The sequence below is a fragment of the Anas acuta genome, chromosome 31 (genome assembly GCF_963932015.1).
Source record: "Anas acuta chromosome 31, bAnaAcu1.1, whole genome shotgun sequence".
In the NCBI taxonomy this organism is placed as follows: domain Eukaryota; kingdom Metazoa; phylum Chordata; class Aves; order Anseriformes; family Anatidae; genus Anas; species Anas acuta.
In genome coordinates, this window is record NC_089009.1 from 1,055,185 (window position 1) to 1,073,214 (window position 18,030).

Here is an 18,030-nt window from a genome sequence, read left to right on the forward strand (position 1 = left end):
CCCTGCACACAGTTCCTTTGCTGGGGCACAAGCCCTGCTGGCATTCGCAGGTCTTACCCTGCCCCTGAGCCCCAGCGGGCAGCACAGGGTCTGCAGCAGCTCTCCATGCTCCTCTCCCCTCTGCTGGCACTGCTTGCATTGCTTGCAGACCCCAGGGCAAGGGATGTGGTCACCGTGTGCTGCTGGCCAGTGCAGGCCATCTTTGCCTCCAAGGTTGGGGTTGATCTGTTCTCTGTGCCTGGTGCTGAGCATGAGAAGCCTGAGGGGGCTCTTTGTTACCTCCTCTGGAGCACATTAACGTGCAGCAGCAGCAGGACTGTGTCAAATAGTTTTGCACAGGAAGATGGAGTCTGGCAGTGGCATTTTCTGGATGCTTTTTGTCCTGAAGCTTTGCTGCCTGCGAAGGCATCTTGCAGCAGACTGTCCCCTTTGTGTTGGTCCTGTTAGTCAAAGCTAGGAGGAATCACAGAATCACAGAATTTCTAGGTTGGAAGAGACCTCTAGATCATTGAGTCCAACCTCTGACCTAACACTAAAAAGTCCTCCACTAAACCATATCACTAAGCTCTACATCTAAATGTCTTTTAAAGACCTCCACTGATGGTGACTCAATCACTTCCCTGGGCAACCCATTCTAATGCCAAACCACTCTTTCTGAGAATAAATTTCTCCACATTTCCAGCCTGAACCTCCCCCGGCACAACTTGAGGCCACTCCCTCTTGTTCTATTGCTAGTTATCTGCCCCCAGCTCCCACAGCTTCCTTTCAGGTAGTTGTAGAGAGCCAGAAGGTCTCCTCTGAGCTGTCTCCGGACTAAAAGACCCTAGTTCCCTCAGGCGCCCCTTGTTGGAATTTTGTTCCAGGCCCTTCACCAGTTTTGTAGCCCTTCTCTGGACACACTGCAGGGTCTTGATGCTCTTCTTGTAGTGAGGGGCCCAAAATTGAACACAGTTCTCCAGGTTCAGCCTCTCCAGGGCAATGTAGAGGGGGACAATGACCTCTCTGGTCCTACTGGTCATGCTATGTCTGATACAGGCCAGGATGTCATTGGCATTCTTGGCCACTTGGGCACACTGCTGGCTCATGTTCAGGTGGGCGTTGAGCAAAACCCCTAGATCCTCAGGTGGGCGCTGAGCAAAACCCCTAGATCCATTTCATCTTTACCGCTTTCCAGCCAATTTCATAACATCATAGAATAATTGAATATCCCGAGTTGGAAGGGACCCATAAGAATCATCAAGTCCAACTCCTGGCACCGCACAGGTCTGCCCAGAAGTTTAGACCCTGTGACTAAGTGCACAGTCCAATTGCTTCTTAAATTCAGGCAGGCTTGGTGCAGTGACTGCTTCCCTGGAGAGCCTGTTCCAGTGTGCAACCACTCTCTTGGTGAAGAAATTCTTCCTGTTGTCCAGACTAAACTTTCCCCTGCCTCAGCTTAATGCCATTCCTGCGGGTCCTATCACTGGTGTTTTCAGAGAACAGGTCACCTGCCTCTCCAAGACCAGGATGGCAGTGTGTTTCCCCAAGCCCTCCGTTTGAGTAGCTATATTGATGACTGTGGCTGGAGAAGCTGCAAGAGATGCAGAAACCATGGTTTTCTGCCTGTTTGATACCATGGCCAGGCGTTTCGCAAGCAGGTTACAAGTACTGATGGGAAAGAACGCTGCAAAAGAGTGGTGAGAGCACCCCACCTGCTCACCCAGCCTGTACGAACTGTGCCTTGTAAAATTATGGAGAATATGATTTTTGAAGTTACTGAAGCGGACCTTGGGGACAGTGCTATAATTGTTCCCAGCCAACATGGGTTCATGAGGGGTAGGTCCTGCATAATAAATTCGGTGTCCTTTTATGACAAGATCACCCATCTAGTTGACCAAGGGAAACCAGCTGATGTGATCTTTTGGGACTTCAGCAAGGCTTTTGACACGGTTTCCCATAGAATCCTACTAGACAAAATGTCCAGCATACAACTAAACAAAAACATCATACAATGGGTGAGCAATTGGCTAATGGGCAGGGCTCAAAGGGTTGTGGTAAATGGGGCCACATCAGGCTGGTGGAATGTCACTAGTGGGGTCCCCCAAGGCTCCATTTTAGGGCCAGTCCTCTTCAATGATTTTATAAACAATTTGGATGTAGGACTAGAAGGCATTCTGAGCAAATTTGCCAAAGACACCAAACTTGGAGGAGTTGTGGACTCTGTTGAGGGTGGAAATGCCTTGCAGAGACACCTGGACAGATTGGAGAGCTGGGTTATCACCAACCGCATGAAATTTAACAAGTGCAAGTGCCGGGTCCTGCATCTGGGACGGGGTAATCCTGAATATACATACAGACTGGGCGATGAGATGCTGGAGAGCAGCCCCACAGAGAGGGATCTGGGGGTTGTGGTTGACAGCAAGTTGAACATGAGCCAGAAGTGTTCCCTGATAGCCAGGAGGGCCAACCGTGTCCTGGGGTGCATCGAGCACGGCATTGCTCGTTGGTTGAGGGAAGTGATTGTCCTGCTCTGCTCTGCGCTGGTGCGGCCTCACCTTGAGTACTGTGTGCAGTTCTGGGCACCACAGTGCAAAAAGGACATTAAACTGATGGAGAGTGTCCAGAGGAGGGCCACAGTGATGGTGAAGGGCCTAGAGGGGAAGACATATGAGGAGCGGCTGAGGGCACTGGGCATGTTCAAGCCTGAAGAAGAGGAAGCTGAGGGGGGACCTCATCGTGGTCTGCAACTTCCTCACGAGGGGCAGGACAGGCAGGTGATCTATTCTCTGTAAACACCAGTGATAGGACCCACGGGAACGGTGTTAAGCTGAGGCAGGGGAAGTTTAGTCTGGACAACAGGAAGAGGTTCTTCACGAAGGGGGTGGTTGCACACTGGAACAGGCTCCCCAGGGAAGCAGTCACTGCACCAAGCCTGCCTGAATTTAAGAAGCAATTGGACTGTGCACTTAGTCACAGGGTCTAAACTTTTGGGCAGACCTGTGCGGTGCCAGGAGTTGGACTTGATGATCCTTATGGATCCCTTCCAACTCGGGATATTCTATGATTTTATGACCTCTCCAGATTCCGAAGGATATTTCAAAAGTAATTTATTTAGATTTCCTGGTGACATCTGCCAGTTCTCTGAGTACTCTAGGATTAATCCTATATGGCCCTATAGTCTTGTATCCACATGTAGAAGAAAATCCCACAAAAATCTAGGGTTGGCTGGGAGTTTATCATTCCCACAGTCACGACACTCCAAAACACGGCACCTCAGGTCCCAGTGCCCATTGTCAATGTTGAAGACAAAGGCAAAGAAAGCGTTAAACATCTCTGCGTTGTTAATGTCCTTGTTTGTGAGGACACCATCCCCATCAGTTAACAGACCAATGTTTTTTCTGGTCCTACTTTTGGAGTTAAAATATTTTTCTAAGTCCATTTCAATACCCATCACAGTACGGTTCAGGTTCAACGTGAAGTCAGCTTTGGCCGTACAAATATTTTGCTTATAAAGACAAACCTTTTCTCTGTAGCCCTCCCACATTGCCAGACCTCCCTTCCAGAGTATGTAAACATTCATTACCCACCTAAGCTCTAGAAAAAGATCCATGCCAATGTGAGCTGACCTTCTACCATGACTGCTTGATTGGAGCCAGGAGCAGGGCTTGCTCTTTGCCTGCACAACGTTAAGTGAACTGTGGCAGCACTGGACTTGGCACCCAGTTGCTCCCCATACCCTGCAGCCTCCAATCCCTCTCTGCTCTGGAGCCATTTGCTCCCATCAAGAAAGGGGGAAAATTGCTCCCATAGGGTTATTGCTGCCAGGAGTTGGGCAAAGGTTAGGGAACTTGGGCGTAGCCTTGTGCTTTCCACAGCTCGACTAGGTGCGGTGAGGGACCTCTCTGTTGGTGGGGCTCCTCAGGAGAAGAACCCCTGGGGGCTGCCTGCTGTGTCCCCCAGCCCGTGATAAGCGCAGGCTCTGCGCCCTGCCCAAGGTGCTGCTGGCTGTGGCTCTTTGTGTCCGGGCCTAGGGGGACTCCTTCCCCATCTGCCTGCAGTGCCTGAAGCCCCTCAGTCCCCTCTCTCTTCTCTTGTTTTTGCCCCCAGTTCCTGCTCCCACTGCAGCACAGATGGTTCTCCCCTGGGGCTGCGGCCACCCCAGCCTCACCAGCCATGCCAGGGGCCTCCTGACTTCCCTCGTCACTCTACTCCTCCTCCGGCTGGGCTCAGGTAGGATCCTGTGGGGCTGCTGGGGGCTCTCCCCCCTGGGACTGACAGACTTGATGATATGGGGCAGGGGAGCTGCTGTGGGACAGGGGGAACCTGAGCCCACAGCTCGGCCCCCTCTCGGTTTCGCTTTCCCTTTGGTTCTTTCATGCAATACGGGCACTGCCTCATCTGCTCTTCTTAATCTACCTGAATGCTGTAGAGAGGGCTTCCACTCCCAGCACCCCTCCTTCTCCTGCACGTCCTCCCTCTCCCTCTCCTGTTGCCCTGGTATCCAACAGGACAAGGCGGACACAGCACGCACCAAGTCACACACAGCACGCCTTTTGTCACTCACTGACCCTAAATTTATGATGGCAAAATATCACGTACTCCCTGTGCCCTTCTCCGTTGCCCAGCCCAGTTCAGAGCGGAGGGACCAGGCCAGCCTGTCACTGCCACCGTGGGGCAGGATGTCGTGCTGCCCTGCCACTTGTCTCCTCGCCGGGATGCTCGCAGCTTGGAGGTCAGGTGGATCCGGGACAAGTTCTCTGAGACAGTGCACCACTACCACAATGGACAGGACCTGTACGGGGAGCAGATGGAAGCATATGTCGGGAGGACAGAGTTGGTCAGAGATGGTCTCTCTGCTGGAAGCCTGGACTTGCGAATCTCCGGTCTGAGACCCTCTGATGATGGCGTGTACATTTGCACTGTGGGAGATGGTGACGCTTATGATGAAGCAACGGTGCATCTGGAGGTGTCAGGTTAGTGGCTGGGGTGAGGCTTTCAGGGGATGGTGCAGGTGTCCCTGAGTTCCTGAGTCCCACCCAGGACCCTGTCCCATCCTCATTGCCATCTAAAAGGCCTCTCAAAAAGTTAAGTCTGATGGGGCTTCTTCTCCTCTCTCTGTGAGCACTTGTCCAGCAAGGAGCACACTTGTGCCCCTTGCAGGCTTTTTATTCAGAAAGAACGAAATGATTTCATTCAGTCTCAGTGGCCTCTTTGAACTCTACCCCCATGAAACTTTGAGGGCACTGGGCACAGGCTGCTGAGCAGCTTCTTCAGCAGTGCGAACCATGGGAACAAACACTGTGCCTGGGTAGAAACCTCTGAGCATCTCGATGTCAACGATTTTGCTTTTTCTGCTGGGGGAGACCTGAGATGATGTCTGGAACTCTCAGGGCTACTTGAACCAGCACAGCTTGGTGCAGAGACACTGCCTGGAGGTGCTGAACCTTGGCACCTGGGTTTTCTGGACGATTTGGGGGCATTGGCATTCTGCAGCAGTGCTCTCTTGTTCTGGCACCAGCCGTGGTGGTTTGGGGTTTACTTGGGTACGTGGAGCGCCCAGTCCCTGAGCCCCTGAGGCAGTGGCTGGGCAGGGCTGTGTTGGCACGGGAGTAGATGGGGCCTTTGAATTGAAATGAATCCCTCCCCATGTCAAGCCCCAGCCACGGGCTCTTCCCCCAGCCACAGGCGCTGACCCCCACCTCTTCCTGGGGGACTACGAGGCCGGAGGCGTCCGGGTGCTGTGTCGATCGGCCGGCTGGTACCCGCTGCCGCAGCTGCTGTGGAGGGATGCTCGCGGGCAGCACCTGCCCTCGGACTCCCAGACACATTCCCAGGACCAGGAGGGGCTCTTTGAAATCGAAGGCGCCATCATTGTGACCGGGAGCGTGGAGGGGTCCTTGTCCTGCGTGGTCAGGAACAGCCGCCTCCAGCAGGAACGGGAATCATCCCTGCACATCGCAGGTACAAATGGCACAGTCAGGATGAGGTGTTCCTGGCCCCTGCACTTGTCCCAGCCCAGGACAAGTCTGGGACTTGCTCTTCCACCTGCGGGCATAGAAATGCAGCCCTTGTCCTGGTGCCTTTTCTCAGCTCCCTTCTTCCACAATGCCGAGACCTGGATGGTCCTCATGCTTTTGGCTGTGTCCATTGGCCTCAGTGTTTATCTCTTTCGAAAGCAAGGTAAGCTGGCAGCGCAGGGATGGAGCGGAGGGAGGTGTTCTGCAGGGACACCCCTGGGTCTGGAGCGGGGCTGAGCCCTGGCCCAGGGAGGTGTGTAGGAGGAGGAAGGGAATGTTCTCCTGGGGATCCCAAAGGCCTTAGGATCGTCTTGGGTGGGAGGCCAGGGAGCATGGCTGCAGCGTGGGGCTGGTGGCAAGGCGCAGCCCCCCTGCACATGTTCCCACCCAGCAACCAAGCTGCTCTGCTCACCACCTCTTCCTCCGCCTTTGCTTTTCAGAGGCACAGAGGCGAGAGCTGGGTGAGTCCTTGCAGTCCCTGCCCCCAGCCCCTGGGGGAAGTGGTGTCCCTGCGGGAGGCACTGGTCTGGGTGGGCTCTGGGGGCTTGTGTGCTGGTGGCTCGGGGGTGCTGGAGGACCAGCTGGAGCCTGGGGTGGGAGTGGGGATTGCTGGGGCTGGAGCTGCCCAGGACACGGCTGGGATGTCTGAAAGGAACGGGGATCCAGGTGGGGATAGGGAGCAAGATGCGGGGCTGCCCAGCTCTGCCGTGACGCTTCTCAGACAGGGACGTCCTCCACCCGTCCCCATTCACTTCCACTTGTGTTTTGGTGGCACGGTGCAGAGAGCTGCACAAGTGTCTGTCCTTACTGCTCCACACGCATGAGCCTTGCTCAAAGTTGGGTCTTGTTCCATGTTAGTCCAGTCCCTCCCAAAATCAGAGGAAGGTGCTCTGTGCACACTCACCTCAGAAAAATATTTAAGAGTCTAGCTATGGGAGTAGCCATGGAATGTGAAGCACTGCCTTCTGGTCACACATTGACTTCTCTTTCCTTTTCCATTAAAAAAGCTGGACAGTTAGGTAAGTCTGCATTCGTAAACCCAATGTTTTCCCATAAGCATCAGTCAGATGGGAAGTTCTCCCTTCTTATCCTGCTTTGCTTTTGCTTTACTTTTCCAGCGGAACGAGAAGCAGAGTTGGGTGAGTGTCCATGTGCTTGGGCCCCAGGGCAAGGCCAAGGCGATATTTAGAGGAGAGTGGGCAGCTGGGACAGTGCACTCCAAGGATTTTCTCTTTCTCTTTCTTTTCCAGATGAATACCGTGCAAAGGCTGGTAAGTCTCCATCAAACTATGAAGGGATTTGAGGTGTCGCAATGCGATTGGAAGCTGTTCCCTCTCACCATGATTTTCTTCTCATTTCTAGTGCACCAATCTGCAACACTGAGTGAGTGTCTGGCCCCAAACCCAAAGCAAATGGGCTCTCATCACGTAATGAGAATCTGTACTCTCTCACCAAGTGTTTTTGCTTTTCCTTTGCAGAGGAACTAGCCAAAGAGCGGGGTGAGTACCCATCCATCCCTCAAATGAAGGAATTTGGGTTCTACCAGTGGGCATGTTGAGAAGGCAAGATGTCCTTTTCCATCATGCATTGTTTTTGCTTTCGTTTGGCAGAGAAAAAAGATGCAAAACTCAGTGAGTATCCTGCACCATAACAAAGCAGTTTGGGGTTCAGGCATGGAGTAGAAAGCTCTCCCCTCTCATCAGATATTGCTTTTGCTTCTTTTTCCAGGGGAACAAGCTGCAGAGCTGGGTGAGTGTTCTTGAGCTTGGGCCCAAGGGCAATGTCAAGGCAATGTGCAGGGGAGGGTGGGCAGCTGGGACAGAGCAGCCCAGGGCTGGCCCCTCACCCTGATGGAGAAGTGAGGAGTGTGGGGCTGCCCTGGGCATGGGACACAGCCGGGATGGCTGAAAGGAATGGGGATCAAGGTTAGGATGGGGAGCGAGGTGCGGGGCTGCCCCGCTCTACTCTGATGCTTCCAGGACAGGGATGTCCTCTGTATGTCCCGATTCACTTCCAGTTGTCTTTTGGTGGCATCGTACTGAAAGCTACACAAGTTTCTGTGCTGGTTGTTCTGCTTGCACAAGCCATGCTCACAGATGAACTTCACTCACTATTAGTCTGGTCCCTCCTTTGGGAGCAAAGTTACATTTGGCCACTTCCTAGAAGAATAAATTTGGGGGCGTAGACATGGGAGCAGGCATAGGACGAGAAGCTGTCCCCTCTGATCATGCATTGCCTTTGCTTTCCTTTTGCAGCGGAACTGAAAGCAGAGCGGGGTGAGTGTCTCTCCCCAACAGAAAGAACTTCATGTCTTCCAATGGGAGCTATGGCAGGAGAAGCTTTCCCCTCTGATCATGCATTGCTTTTCTCTTTCTTTTGCAGAGGAAAAGAATGCAAGGCTGGGTAAGTCTCCATCTGCATCTGAATGTATTTGGGGTCATCGCAATGGGATGGGAAGCTGTTCCCTCTCACCATGATTTTCTTCTCATTTTTAGCACACCAATCTGCAAGACTGAGTGTCTGCCCCAAAACCGAAGAAAATGGGTTCTCATCATGAAATGAGAATCTGTACTCTCTCACCAAGTGTTTTTGCTTTTCTTTTGCAGAGGATCTAAATGCAGAGCTGTGTGAGTGTCCCTCCCCAAAATGAAGGAATTTGGGCCCTATTGGTGGGCAGTGTGGGATGGGAAGTTGTCCCTTTCTATCATGCATTCTTTCTGCTTTTGTCTGACAGTGAGGAAGGATACAGAACGTGGTGAGTATCCTGCACCACAACAAAGAGTATAAGGTCCAGCGATAGAATGCAAAGCTCTCTCCTCTCATCAGGCATTTCTTTTCCCTCCCCCTCTTTTTTATTTTTCTTCAGAAGAACAAGCAGCAGAGCTGGGTGAGTGTCCTCGGCAACACAAATGCGATGTTCTGGGGAAGACAGGCAACTGGGACAGAGCAGCCCAGGGCTGGCTCCTCACCCTGATGGAGAAGTGAGGAGTGTGGGGCTGCCCTGAGCATGGGACATGGCCGGGATAGCTGAAGGGAACGGGGATCAAAGTGCGGACTGGGAGCAAGCTGCGAGGCTGCTGCGCTCTGCACTGATGCTTCCGGGACAGGGACATCCTCCACCCGCCCCCATTCACTTCCACTTGTCTTTTGGTGGCATCGTACTGGAAGCTACACAAGTTTCTGTGCTGGTTGTTCTGCTTGCACAAGCCATGCTCACAGATGAACTTCACTCACTATTAGTCTGGTCTCTCCTTTGGGAGCAAAGTTATGTTTGGCCACTTCCTAGAAGAATAAATTTTGGAGCGTAGCCATGGGAGCAGGCATATGATGAGAAGCTGTCCCCTCTGATCATGCATTGCCTTTACTTTCCTTTTGCAGCGGAACTGAAAGCAGAGCGGGGTGAGTGTCCCTCCCCAACGGAAAGAACTTCATGTCTTCCAATGGGAGCTATGGCAAGAGAAGCTTTCCCCTCTGATCATGCATTGCTTTTCTCTTTCTTTTGCAGAGGAAAAGAATGCAAGGCTGGGTAAGTCTCCATCTGCATCTGAATGTATCTGGGGTCACCGCAATGGGATGGGAAGCTGTTCCCTCTCACCATGATTTTCTTCTCATTTCTAGCACACCGATCTGCAAGACTTAGTGAGTGCCTGGCCCCAAACCCAAAGAAAATGAGTTCTTGTCATGTAATAAGAATCTGTACTCTCTCACCAAGTGTTTTTGCTTTTCTTTTGCAGAGGAACTAGCCAAAGAGCGGGGTGAGTACCCACCCATCCCTCAAATGAAGGAATTTGGGTTCTACCAGTGGGCATGTTGAGAAGGCAAGATGTCCCTTTCCATCATGCTTTCTTTTTGCTTTTGTTTGGCAGAGAAAAAAGATGCAAAGCTCAGTGAGCATTCTGCAGCAAAACAAAGCAGTTTGGGGTTCAGGCATGGGGTCAGAAGCTCTCCCCTCTCATCAGATATTGCTTTTGCTTCTTTTTCCAGGGGAACAAGCTGCAGAGCTGGGTGAGTGTTCCTGAGCTTGGGCCAAAGGGCAATGTCAAGGCGATGTGCAGGGGAGGGTGGGCAGCTGGGACAGAGAAGCCCAGGGCTGACCCCTCACAAAACCCACAACTACTGGGCACCAGCCGTGGGCTGTGACCAGCTCTCCCCTCTCCTTCCAGCATGGAGAAAGTTTCTGCTGCCTCACTATACAGGTAGGTGTGTGTTAAGTTGCCCTCTGCAGTGCTTCTCCTGCCCTTGCTGGGCCATGTTCAGGAGCCAAGAGGTGCCCCATCTCCTGCCCCGTGGGGCAGCTCCTGGCCCCGAGCTGGGGAAAGCCTGCCCAGGGCTGAGCTCTGCCCCTGATGGCCTGGCTCTTTCTGTCCCTGCAGTGAAGGTGACCCTGGATCCATGCACGGCTCATCCTCTGCTCGTCCTGTCTCAGGACAACTGCAGTGTGAGATGGCAAAGTAAATGGCAGCAGGTGCCCAAAACCCCGGAGAGATTTGACACTAGATGCTGTGTTCTGGGCCGTGAAGAGTTCAGAGAGGGGAGGCACTACTGGGAGGTGGAGGTAGAGGGGGAGAAGGGAAAGTGTTCAAGTTTGGCTGTGGGGGTGGCCAGGGCATCGGTGAAGAGGAAGGGGTGGATCAAGATGAGCCCTGAAGAAAGGATCTGGGCTGTGCAGTACAAGGAGGGGCAGCTCACATCTCTCACATCTCCTCCCACCCCCTTGTCCCTGTCCCCAGTCCCCACGAGGATCTGGGTCTGTCTGGACTGTACCCAGGGGCAGGTGTCTTTTATCAATGCTGACAATGGGGTCGAGATCTTCATTTTCACAGATGTCTTCCTGAAAGGGGATAGCATGCGCCCCTGGTTCTGGCTGGGGACGAATGCCCAGCTGTGCCTGATGAACAACACCCCATAGACCCTTTCCCTCCCTTGGGGGGCTCCTGCCCTTCTCCAGGCACTCCTTCATCACCTCTCCTTCATCGTGCAGGAGCAGTGCAGGAATGAGAGGCAGTGGGGCCAGGGGCTGCCCTGTGTTTCTCCCTGCACGCTGAGACCTGTGGCTGACGGTGGGGGTACTGACTTCAGGCAGCCCTTTTACTTCACGTTTGGGAACCCTAATTCTAGCTTCGGTGATGAATTTGGCTTTGAGTGTGAAAGCATGAAGTATATAGCAGGAATTTAGATGTAAAAGAATTAGTAATACTCCTTGTAAATGAATAAATCAACTTCTGAACATGGAAAATCCCAGAGTATTTTAAATCATTATTGAAGGAAGCTGCATACCCCAAAAGAACAGGAAACTTGAAGTGGCAGGGCAGAAAAGTCCAGTGGAAGCTGGATTTGAGCCGGTGCCTGGCTACAGTGGGGGGCAGCGAAATTGTTCGCGTGGCTGGATGCTCTGGGGCCAGGATGCTGCAGGGCTGGGATGCTTTCTGAGTTGGATGCTGTGGGAAGGCTTGGGGAAGGCAGGATGCTGTGGAATCCATCCCACGAAGCACAGGGAAAGCACAGGAAAGGACTGGGTCTGTGGGAATCTCGAACAAACTGGAGCTCGGGGAGCTGTGGTGCTTTGGGCTCTGCCCTGCACACAGCTCCTGTGCTGGGGCACAAGCCCTGCTGGCACCCATGGGTCTTACCCTGCCTCTGAGCCCAGCAGGCAGCACAGGGGCTGCAGCAGCCCTCCATACTCCGCTCCCCTCTGCTTGCACTGCTTGCAGACCCCAGGGCAAGGGATGTGGTCACCGTGTGCTGCTGGCCATTGCAGGCCACCTTTGCCTCCTAGGCTGGGGTTGATCTTTGCTCTGTGCCTGGTGTTGAGCATGAGCAGCCTGTGGGGGCTCTTTGTTCCCTCCTTTGGAGCACATCAAGGCACAGCAGGACTGTGTCAAATAAATTTTTGCAGAGGAAGATGGAGTCTGGCAGTGGTATTTCTTGGGTGCTTTCTGTCCTGAGGCTTTGCTGCCTGAGAAGGTGTCTTGCAGCAGACCGTCTCCTTGGTGTTGGTCCTGTTAGTCAAAGCTAGGAGGAATCACAGAATCACAGAATTTCTAGGTTGGAAGAGACCTCTAGATCATCAAGTCCAACCTCTGACCTAACACTAACAGTCCCCGCTAAACCATATCCCTAAGCTCTACATGTAAACATCTTTTAAAGACTTCCAGGGATGGTGACTCAACCACTTCCCTGGGCAACCCGTTCCAATGCCTAATCTTTTTTTCTGAGAACAAATTTCTCCACATTTCCAGCCTGAACCTCCCCCGGCACAACTTGAGGCCACTCCCTCTTGTTCTATTGCTAGTTATCTGCCCCCAGCTCCCACAGCTTCCTTTCAGGTAGTTTTAGAGAGCCATAAGGTCTCCTCTGAGCTGTCTCCGGACTAAAAGACCCCAGTTCCCTCAGGCGCCCCTTGTTGGAATTGTGTTCCAGACCCTTCACCAGTTTTGTAGCCCTTCTCTGGACACATTGCAGGGCCTTAATGCTCTTCTTGTAGTGAGTGGTCCAAAATTGAACACAGTTCTCCGGGTGCAGCCTCTCCAGGGCAATGTAGAGGGGGACAATCACCTCTCTGGTCCTACTGCCCATGCTATGTCTGATACAGGCCAGGATGTCGTTGGCCTTCTTGGCCACTTGGGCACACTCCTGGTTCATGTTCAGGTGGGCGTTGAGCAAAACCCCTAGATACATTTCATCTTTACCGCTTTCCAGCCAATTTCATAACATCATAGAATAATTGAATATCCCGAGTTGGAAGGGACCCATAAGGATCATCACGTCCAACTCGTGGCACCCCACAGGTCTACCCAAACGTTTAGACCCTGTGACTAAGTGCACAGTCCAATCGCTTTTTAAATTCAGGCAGGATTGGTGCAGTGACTGATCCCTGAGGAGCCTGTTCCAGTGTGCAACCACCCCCTTCGTGAAAACCTCTTCCTGATGTCCAGCCTAAACTTCCCCTGCTTAACACCATTCCCGTGGGTCCTATCACTGGTGTTTTCAGAGAACAGGTCACCTGCCTCTCCAAGACCAGGATGGCAGTGTGTTTCCCCAAGCCCTCCGTTTGAGTAGCTATATCAGTGACTGCGGCTGGAGAGGCTGCGAGAGTTGCAGAAACCATGGTTTTCTGCCTGATTGATACCATGGCCAGGCATTTTGCAAGCAGGTTACAAGTACTGATGGGAAAGACCGCTGCAAAAGAGCAGTAAGAGCGCCCCACCTGCTCACCCTGCCTGCACGACCTGCCGCACCATGCCCTTCTGACGTGGTACACACTCTTTGCCCGTCCTGTTCACTGCGCTCCCCAGGGGCTGCTGTCAAACGGCCGGGGAAGGGGCGCTACTGGCTCTGCCTATGCCTCATCAGCCTCCCTTGCGAGGGCAGCTGCGTCCAGTTGGCAGCTCCATGCCGTTCCCTCAGGCCCTGTCACTGGCCCCAGAGAGCAGAGACTGGAGCTTGCCCCTCCACTGCCCTCATTAGGAAGTTGAGGGCTGCCACGAGGCCTCCCCTGTGTCTCCTCTGCTCTGGGCTCAAGAAACCAAGCGTCTTCAGCTGCTCCTCACACGCCTTGCCCTGCAGAGCCTTCGCCGTCCTCGTTGCCCTCCCTTGGAGGTTCTTGCACAGTTTCACGCCCTTCGTCTGCTGTGGTGCTCACAGCTGCACGCAGTGCTCGAGGCGAGGCCACAGCAGTCCAAGCATAGCGGGACGATCCCTTCCCTCGGCCGGCCAGCAGTGCCGTGCCTGAGGCACCCCAGGGCATGCTTGGCCCTTTGGGCTGCCACTGACGAGACCTGGCCCCAAAATGGAGCCCCACTCGTGACTGGCCACCAGCTTAATATCACCCTGTTTAGCAGAACACTCAGAGCCTCACCTGTCAGACAATTGTTGACCCAGCGTATTGTGCATTTGTCTGGGTCTGTGCTGGACATTAGGTCCGGCTGGGTATGGTCAGAAACAATGTTTTAATCTTGACTGAAATCCAAAAAATCACCTCGGATGGGTCTTCTTGGCCAACTAGGAGGCTGACCTTGTCATAAAAAGAAATTGAGTTTGGTAAATAGGACTTTCTCCTCACCACTTTCTCCTCACCATGTGTGCTGTGACTGCATTGTCCCTCAGGTGTTTTTCACTCACTCCCAGAGCAATCTCCCTAACTTTACCATCAACTGCTGTGAGAATGACAGCCCTGTAATTCCCAGGGCCTCCTTTGCTGCCCTTCTTGGAAACTGGGGCAATGTTTGGCAGCTTCCAATCACAGGGACCTCTCCAGATTCTCAAGGATATTTCAAAAACAATTTATTTCATAATGACATCAGCCAGTTCTCTTAGTACTTTGGGATGAATCCCGTCAGGCCCTATGGTATCCACCTCTAGGAGCAAATCCCACAGTAATTCAGCATTTGCTGAGAGTTTATCATTCCTGCTCTCACGGTCCTCCAGCTCAGGGCACCTGGGGTCCCAGTGCCCATCATCAGTGTTGAAGACAAAGGCAAAGAAAGCATTAAACATCTCTGTGTTGTCAATGTCCCTGTTTGTGAGGAGACCATCCCCATCAAGTAATGGACCAATGGCTTCTCCGGTCCTATTCTCGCTGTTTAGTTATTTTTTTAAGTCCTTTTTGTTGTCCCCCACAGTATTGTCCAGCTTCAACTCTAATTGAGCTTTGGCCATTTGAATCTTTCCCCCTAATGACAAGGACAGCGGATCCGGAGGCATGCCTTAGTTCCTTCAAGAACAGGTCATCCATGTCATCATCCTGGCTGCATGCAGAAGCTGCCCCTCTGGTCCTCGGAAGCCACTTCCATGCCCAACCCCCAACCCTGCTGCAACAGGGCTTCTCTTGCCAGAGGGCAAATGGTCTGCCCATTTCTTCCTCCTCTGCGATGGGCAGAGCCAGGAGTGGGGCTGGTTCTTTGCCTGCACCACTCTGGGCAAAGGGTGGCAGCACGATGCTCAGCACTGAGGCATGGAAATCAAACTTCACAACTCCTGAAGAGTTATAAAGCAGGTACGTTTATTACAGTGCTGAGTGCAAGGGGGATTGCTCCTCCTAGCATGCACACCAATGGTTACTGCCAGGGTGTTTATATTGATGGGATATATGCATATTCATTTCATTTCCTGCAAGTCTCTTACATATTCATCAGGTCTCCGTAAATCATTAACATAGGTTTCCACCCCTATCTGCATGCACACTAGAGTCCTCAGGCGGTTGTCCAGTGTACTCTGCTGGTCTTTTGATGTAGGACAGAAGCCTTCCTCACTGCTAAACTTCTGATCTTTCCTTTCTTTTACAGACTTCAGCAGTCAAACCAGTTCTTGCTGGCTTCATTATCTATGCATGCAGTCTTTGACTCCCTTATCCTTGGGGTTGCCCTCTCCTTGTGGTTTACATACAATTGTGTTAGCTGAGAACTACAGAATCAACATCCTTTATCATGTTCCCCATCTCAATCTTTTAGGGTCATCCTGTCCTCATACTCCCTACCTCAGTCCTGTCCTTGAGGTTGATATACAGTATGGTCCATGGGTTAGCTAAACCCTGCAAAATAGACATGCTTTCCCTTGTTCCCTGTCCCAGCACCCAGCTGCAGCATTTCTCCGCAGCCTTTGATCCCGTTCCACCCTGGTGCCTCTTGCTCCCACCCCCTAAGGGTCACAGCTTATTCCAGAGGGTTATTGCTTCCAGGAACTGGGCAAAGGTTGGGGAAAGTTGGGCGCAGACTTGTGTTTCCTGAAGCTCTACTGGGTGCAGTGAGGGACATCAATCTATCGGTGGGCATCCCTTGGAGAAGAACCCCTGTGGCCCTCCTGCTGTGTCCCCCAGCCCGTGATAAGCGCAGGCTCTGCACCCTGGTGAAGACACTGCTGTCTGTGGCTTCTCATGCCTGGGACCAAGGGGACTCCTTCCCCATCCGCCTGCGGTGCCTGAAGCGCCTCGGTCCCCTCTTTCTTCTGTTCTGACTTCTGCCCACAGCTCCTGCTCCTGCTGCAGCACAGATGAGGCTCCCCTGGGGCTGCAGCCACCCCAGCCTCACCGGCCATGTCAGGGGCCTCCTGACTTCCCTCGTCACTCTGCTCCTCCTCCGGCTGGGCTCAGGTAGGATCCTGTGGGGCTGCTGGGGGCTCTCCCCCCTGGGACTGGCAGACGTGCTGCTGTGGGGCAGAGGGGTGGCCGTGGGGCAGGGTGGATCTGAGCCCACTTCTTTCCCTGTCTAGGTTTCACTTTCCCTTTGGTTCTTTCACACAATATGGGTGCTGCCTTGGCTGCCATTTTTGGCTCTTCTTCTCCTGCCCAAAAGCTGCAGAGAGGGCTCCCACTCCCAGCACACCTCCTTCTCCTGCACGTCCTCCCTCTCCCTCTCCTGTTGCCCCGGTGGTTTCCCATGGGACACGGGGGACGCAGCATGCACCAACTCACACACAGCTTGCCCTTTGACACTCACTGACCCTAAATTTACGATGGTAAAATCTTACTGCCTCTCTGTGCCCTTCTCCATTGCCCAGCCCAGCTCAGAGTGGAGGGACCAGGCCAGCCTCTCACTGCCACCGTGGGGCAGGATGTCGTGCTGCCCTTCCACTTGTCCCCTCAACGCGATGCTCGCAGCTTGGAGGTCAGGTGGATCCGGGATGATTTGTCTGAGACAGTGCACCACTACCGCAATGGAGAGGACCTGTACGGGGAGCAGATGCGGGCATATGCCGGGAGGACAGAGCTGGTCAGAGATGGTCTCTCTGGTGGAAGCCTGGACTTGCGAATCACGGGGCTGAGAACCTCTGATGATGGCCAGTACGTCTGCACTGTGAAAAATGCTGATGCTTATGCTGAAGCAACGGTGGAGCTGGTGTTGTCAGGTTTGTGGCTCTGGTAATACACCATGAATTCCAGGGGAGAATTTAAGTTTCTTTTTCCTGTCTCAGCTATTAAACACCATGGAATATGGACATGGAAATGGAGGCAGTATTTGGGAAGAGAGATCCATAGTTGTTAGTTTTCACTGGTGTTTGTGTAGACCATCCCCATGATGGTTTAAGGGCACTGTGCGCAGGCTGCTGAGCAGCACCTTCAGCTGTGCTTGTGATGCTACCAAACACAGTGCCTGGAGCAAGGAAGAGACCTCTGAGCAGACGGACATCATTTGGGTTTTGCTCTTTGTGCTGGGGGAGACCTGAGACATTGTCTGGAAGTCTTGGGGCTTCTTGAACCAGCACAGCTTGGTGCAGAGACACTGCCTGGAGGTGCTGAAGCTCAGCACCTGGGTTTCCTGGGTGATTTGGGGTCACTGGCATTGTGCATCCCTCTTCTCTGGATCTGGCACCAGCCGCGATCTTTTGGGGTGAGGGTGGGTGTGTGGACCTCCCGGTCTGAGAGCCCCTGAAGCTATGGCTGGGCAGGGCTGTCTGGCATGGGAGCAGATGGGGTCTTTGCCTTGAAATGAATCTCTCCCCAAGTCAAGCCCCAGCCACACGCTCTTCCCCCAGCCACAGGCGCTGACTCCCACCTCTCCCTGGGGGGCTACGAGGCCGGAGGCGTCCGGGTGCTGTGTCGATCGGCCGGCTGGTACCCGCTGCCGCAGCTGCTGTGGAGGGATGTTCGTGGGCAGCACCTGCCCTCGGTCTCCCAGACACATTCCCAGGACCAGGAGGGGCTCTTTGAAATCGAAGGCACCATCATCGTGACCGGGAATGAGGAGGGGCCCTTGTTCTGCGTGGTCAGGAGCAGCCGCCTGCAGCAGGAGTGGAAATTTTCCCTGCACATTGCAGGTACAAATGGCACAGTCAGGGTGAGGTGTTCCTGGCCCCTGCACTTGTCCTAAGCTGCAAGAAGTCTTGGTCTTGCTTTTCCACACATGGGCATGGAAACGCAGCCCTTTTCCTGGTGCCTTTTCTCAGCTCCCTTCTTCCACAACGCCCAGCCCTGGATGGTGGCTCTGGCTCTGGTCCTCGTGCTTTTGGCTGTGTCCATTGGCATCGGTGTTTATCTCTTTCGAAAGAAAGGTAAGCTGGCAGCACAGGGATGGAGCGGAGGGAGGTGTTCTGCAGGGGT

General features: G+C 53.3%; 3 protein-coding genes and 1 long non-coding RNA gene across 5 annotated transcripts in view; all 4 read left to right on the forward strand.

The window, feature by feature from the left end:
• Positions 1-9,755, forward strand: part of LOC137846231 (butyrophilin subfamily 3 member A2-like) — a 36,470-nt gene extending 26,715 nt beyond the window's left edge. Inside the window, exons 13-19 of the mRNA XM_068664049.1 lie at positions 8,252-8,272; positions 8,379-8,512; positions 8,603-8,623; positions 8,731-8,751; positions 8,863-9,395; positions 9,502-9,635; positions 9,731-9,755. Of these exons, the coding sequence (XP_068520150.1) occupies positions 8,252-8,272; positions 8,379-8,473 (116 nt within the window). The 3' untranslated portion in view covers positions 8,474-8,512; positions 8,603-8,623; positions 8,731-8,751; ... (1 more) ...; positions 9,502-9,635; positions 9,731-9,755. The remainder of the gene's footprint in view (positions 1-8,251; positions 8,273-8,378; positions 8,513-8,602; positions 8,624-8,730; positions 8,752-8,862; positions 9,396-9,501; positions 9,636-9,730) is intronic.
• LOC137846267 (butyrophilin subfamily 3 member A2-like) lies at positions 3,843-6,448 on the forward strand. The gene is made up of 5 exons (XM_068664132.1): positions 3,843-3,974; positions 4,087-4,209; positions 4,605-4,952; positions 5,659-5,940; positions 6,070-6,448. Exons 2-5 carry the CDS (start codon positions 4,110-4,112, stop codon positions 6,231-6,233), a joined length of 894 nt encoding a protein of 297 aa, XP_068520233.1. The 5' UTR covers positions 3,843-3,974; positions 4,087-4,109; the 3' UTR covers positions 6,234-6,448.
• Positions 9,756-9,757: 2 nt separating the features above from the next.
• Positions 9,758-10,464, forward strand: LOC137846331 (uncharacterized). Its single transcript, XR_011090461.1, has 3 exons — positions 9,758-10,001; positions 10,160-10,192; positions 10,370-10,464. It is a non-coding gene; the product is annotated as an uncharacterized lncRNA (long non-coding RNA).
• Positions 10,465-10,901: 437 nt separating this feature from the next.
• Positions 10,902-17,984, forward strand: LOC137846277 (butyrophilin subfamily 3 member A2-like). Of its 2 annotated transcripts, XM_068664157.1 has the most exons (4): positions 10,902-15,758; positions 15,961-16,083; positions 16,491-16,838; positions 17,466-17,984. In XM_068664157.1, the coding sequence occupies exons 2-4, from the start codon at positions 15,984-15,986 to the stop codon at positions 17,798-17,800; spliced, it is 783 nt and encodes a 260-aa protein (XP_068520258.1). In that variant the 5' UTR covers positions 10,902-15,758; positions 15,961-15,983; the 3' UTR covers positions 17,801-17,984. The 2 variants fall into 2 exon arrangements, with proteins under 2 accessions (XP_068520258.1, XP_068520257.1); XM_068664156.1 differs by having other exon boundaries at positions 11,886-16,083; positions 17,466-17,977.
• Positions 17,985-18,030: the final 46 nt, after the last annotated feature.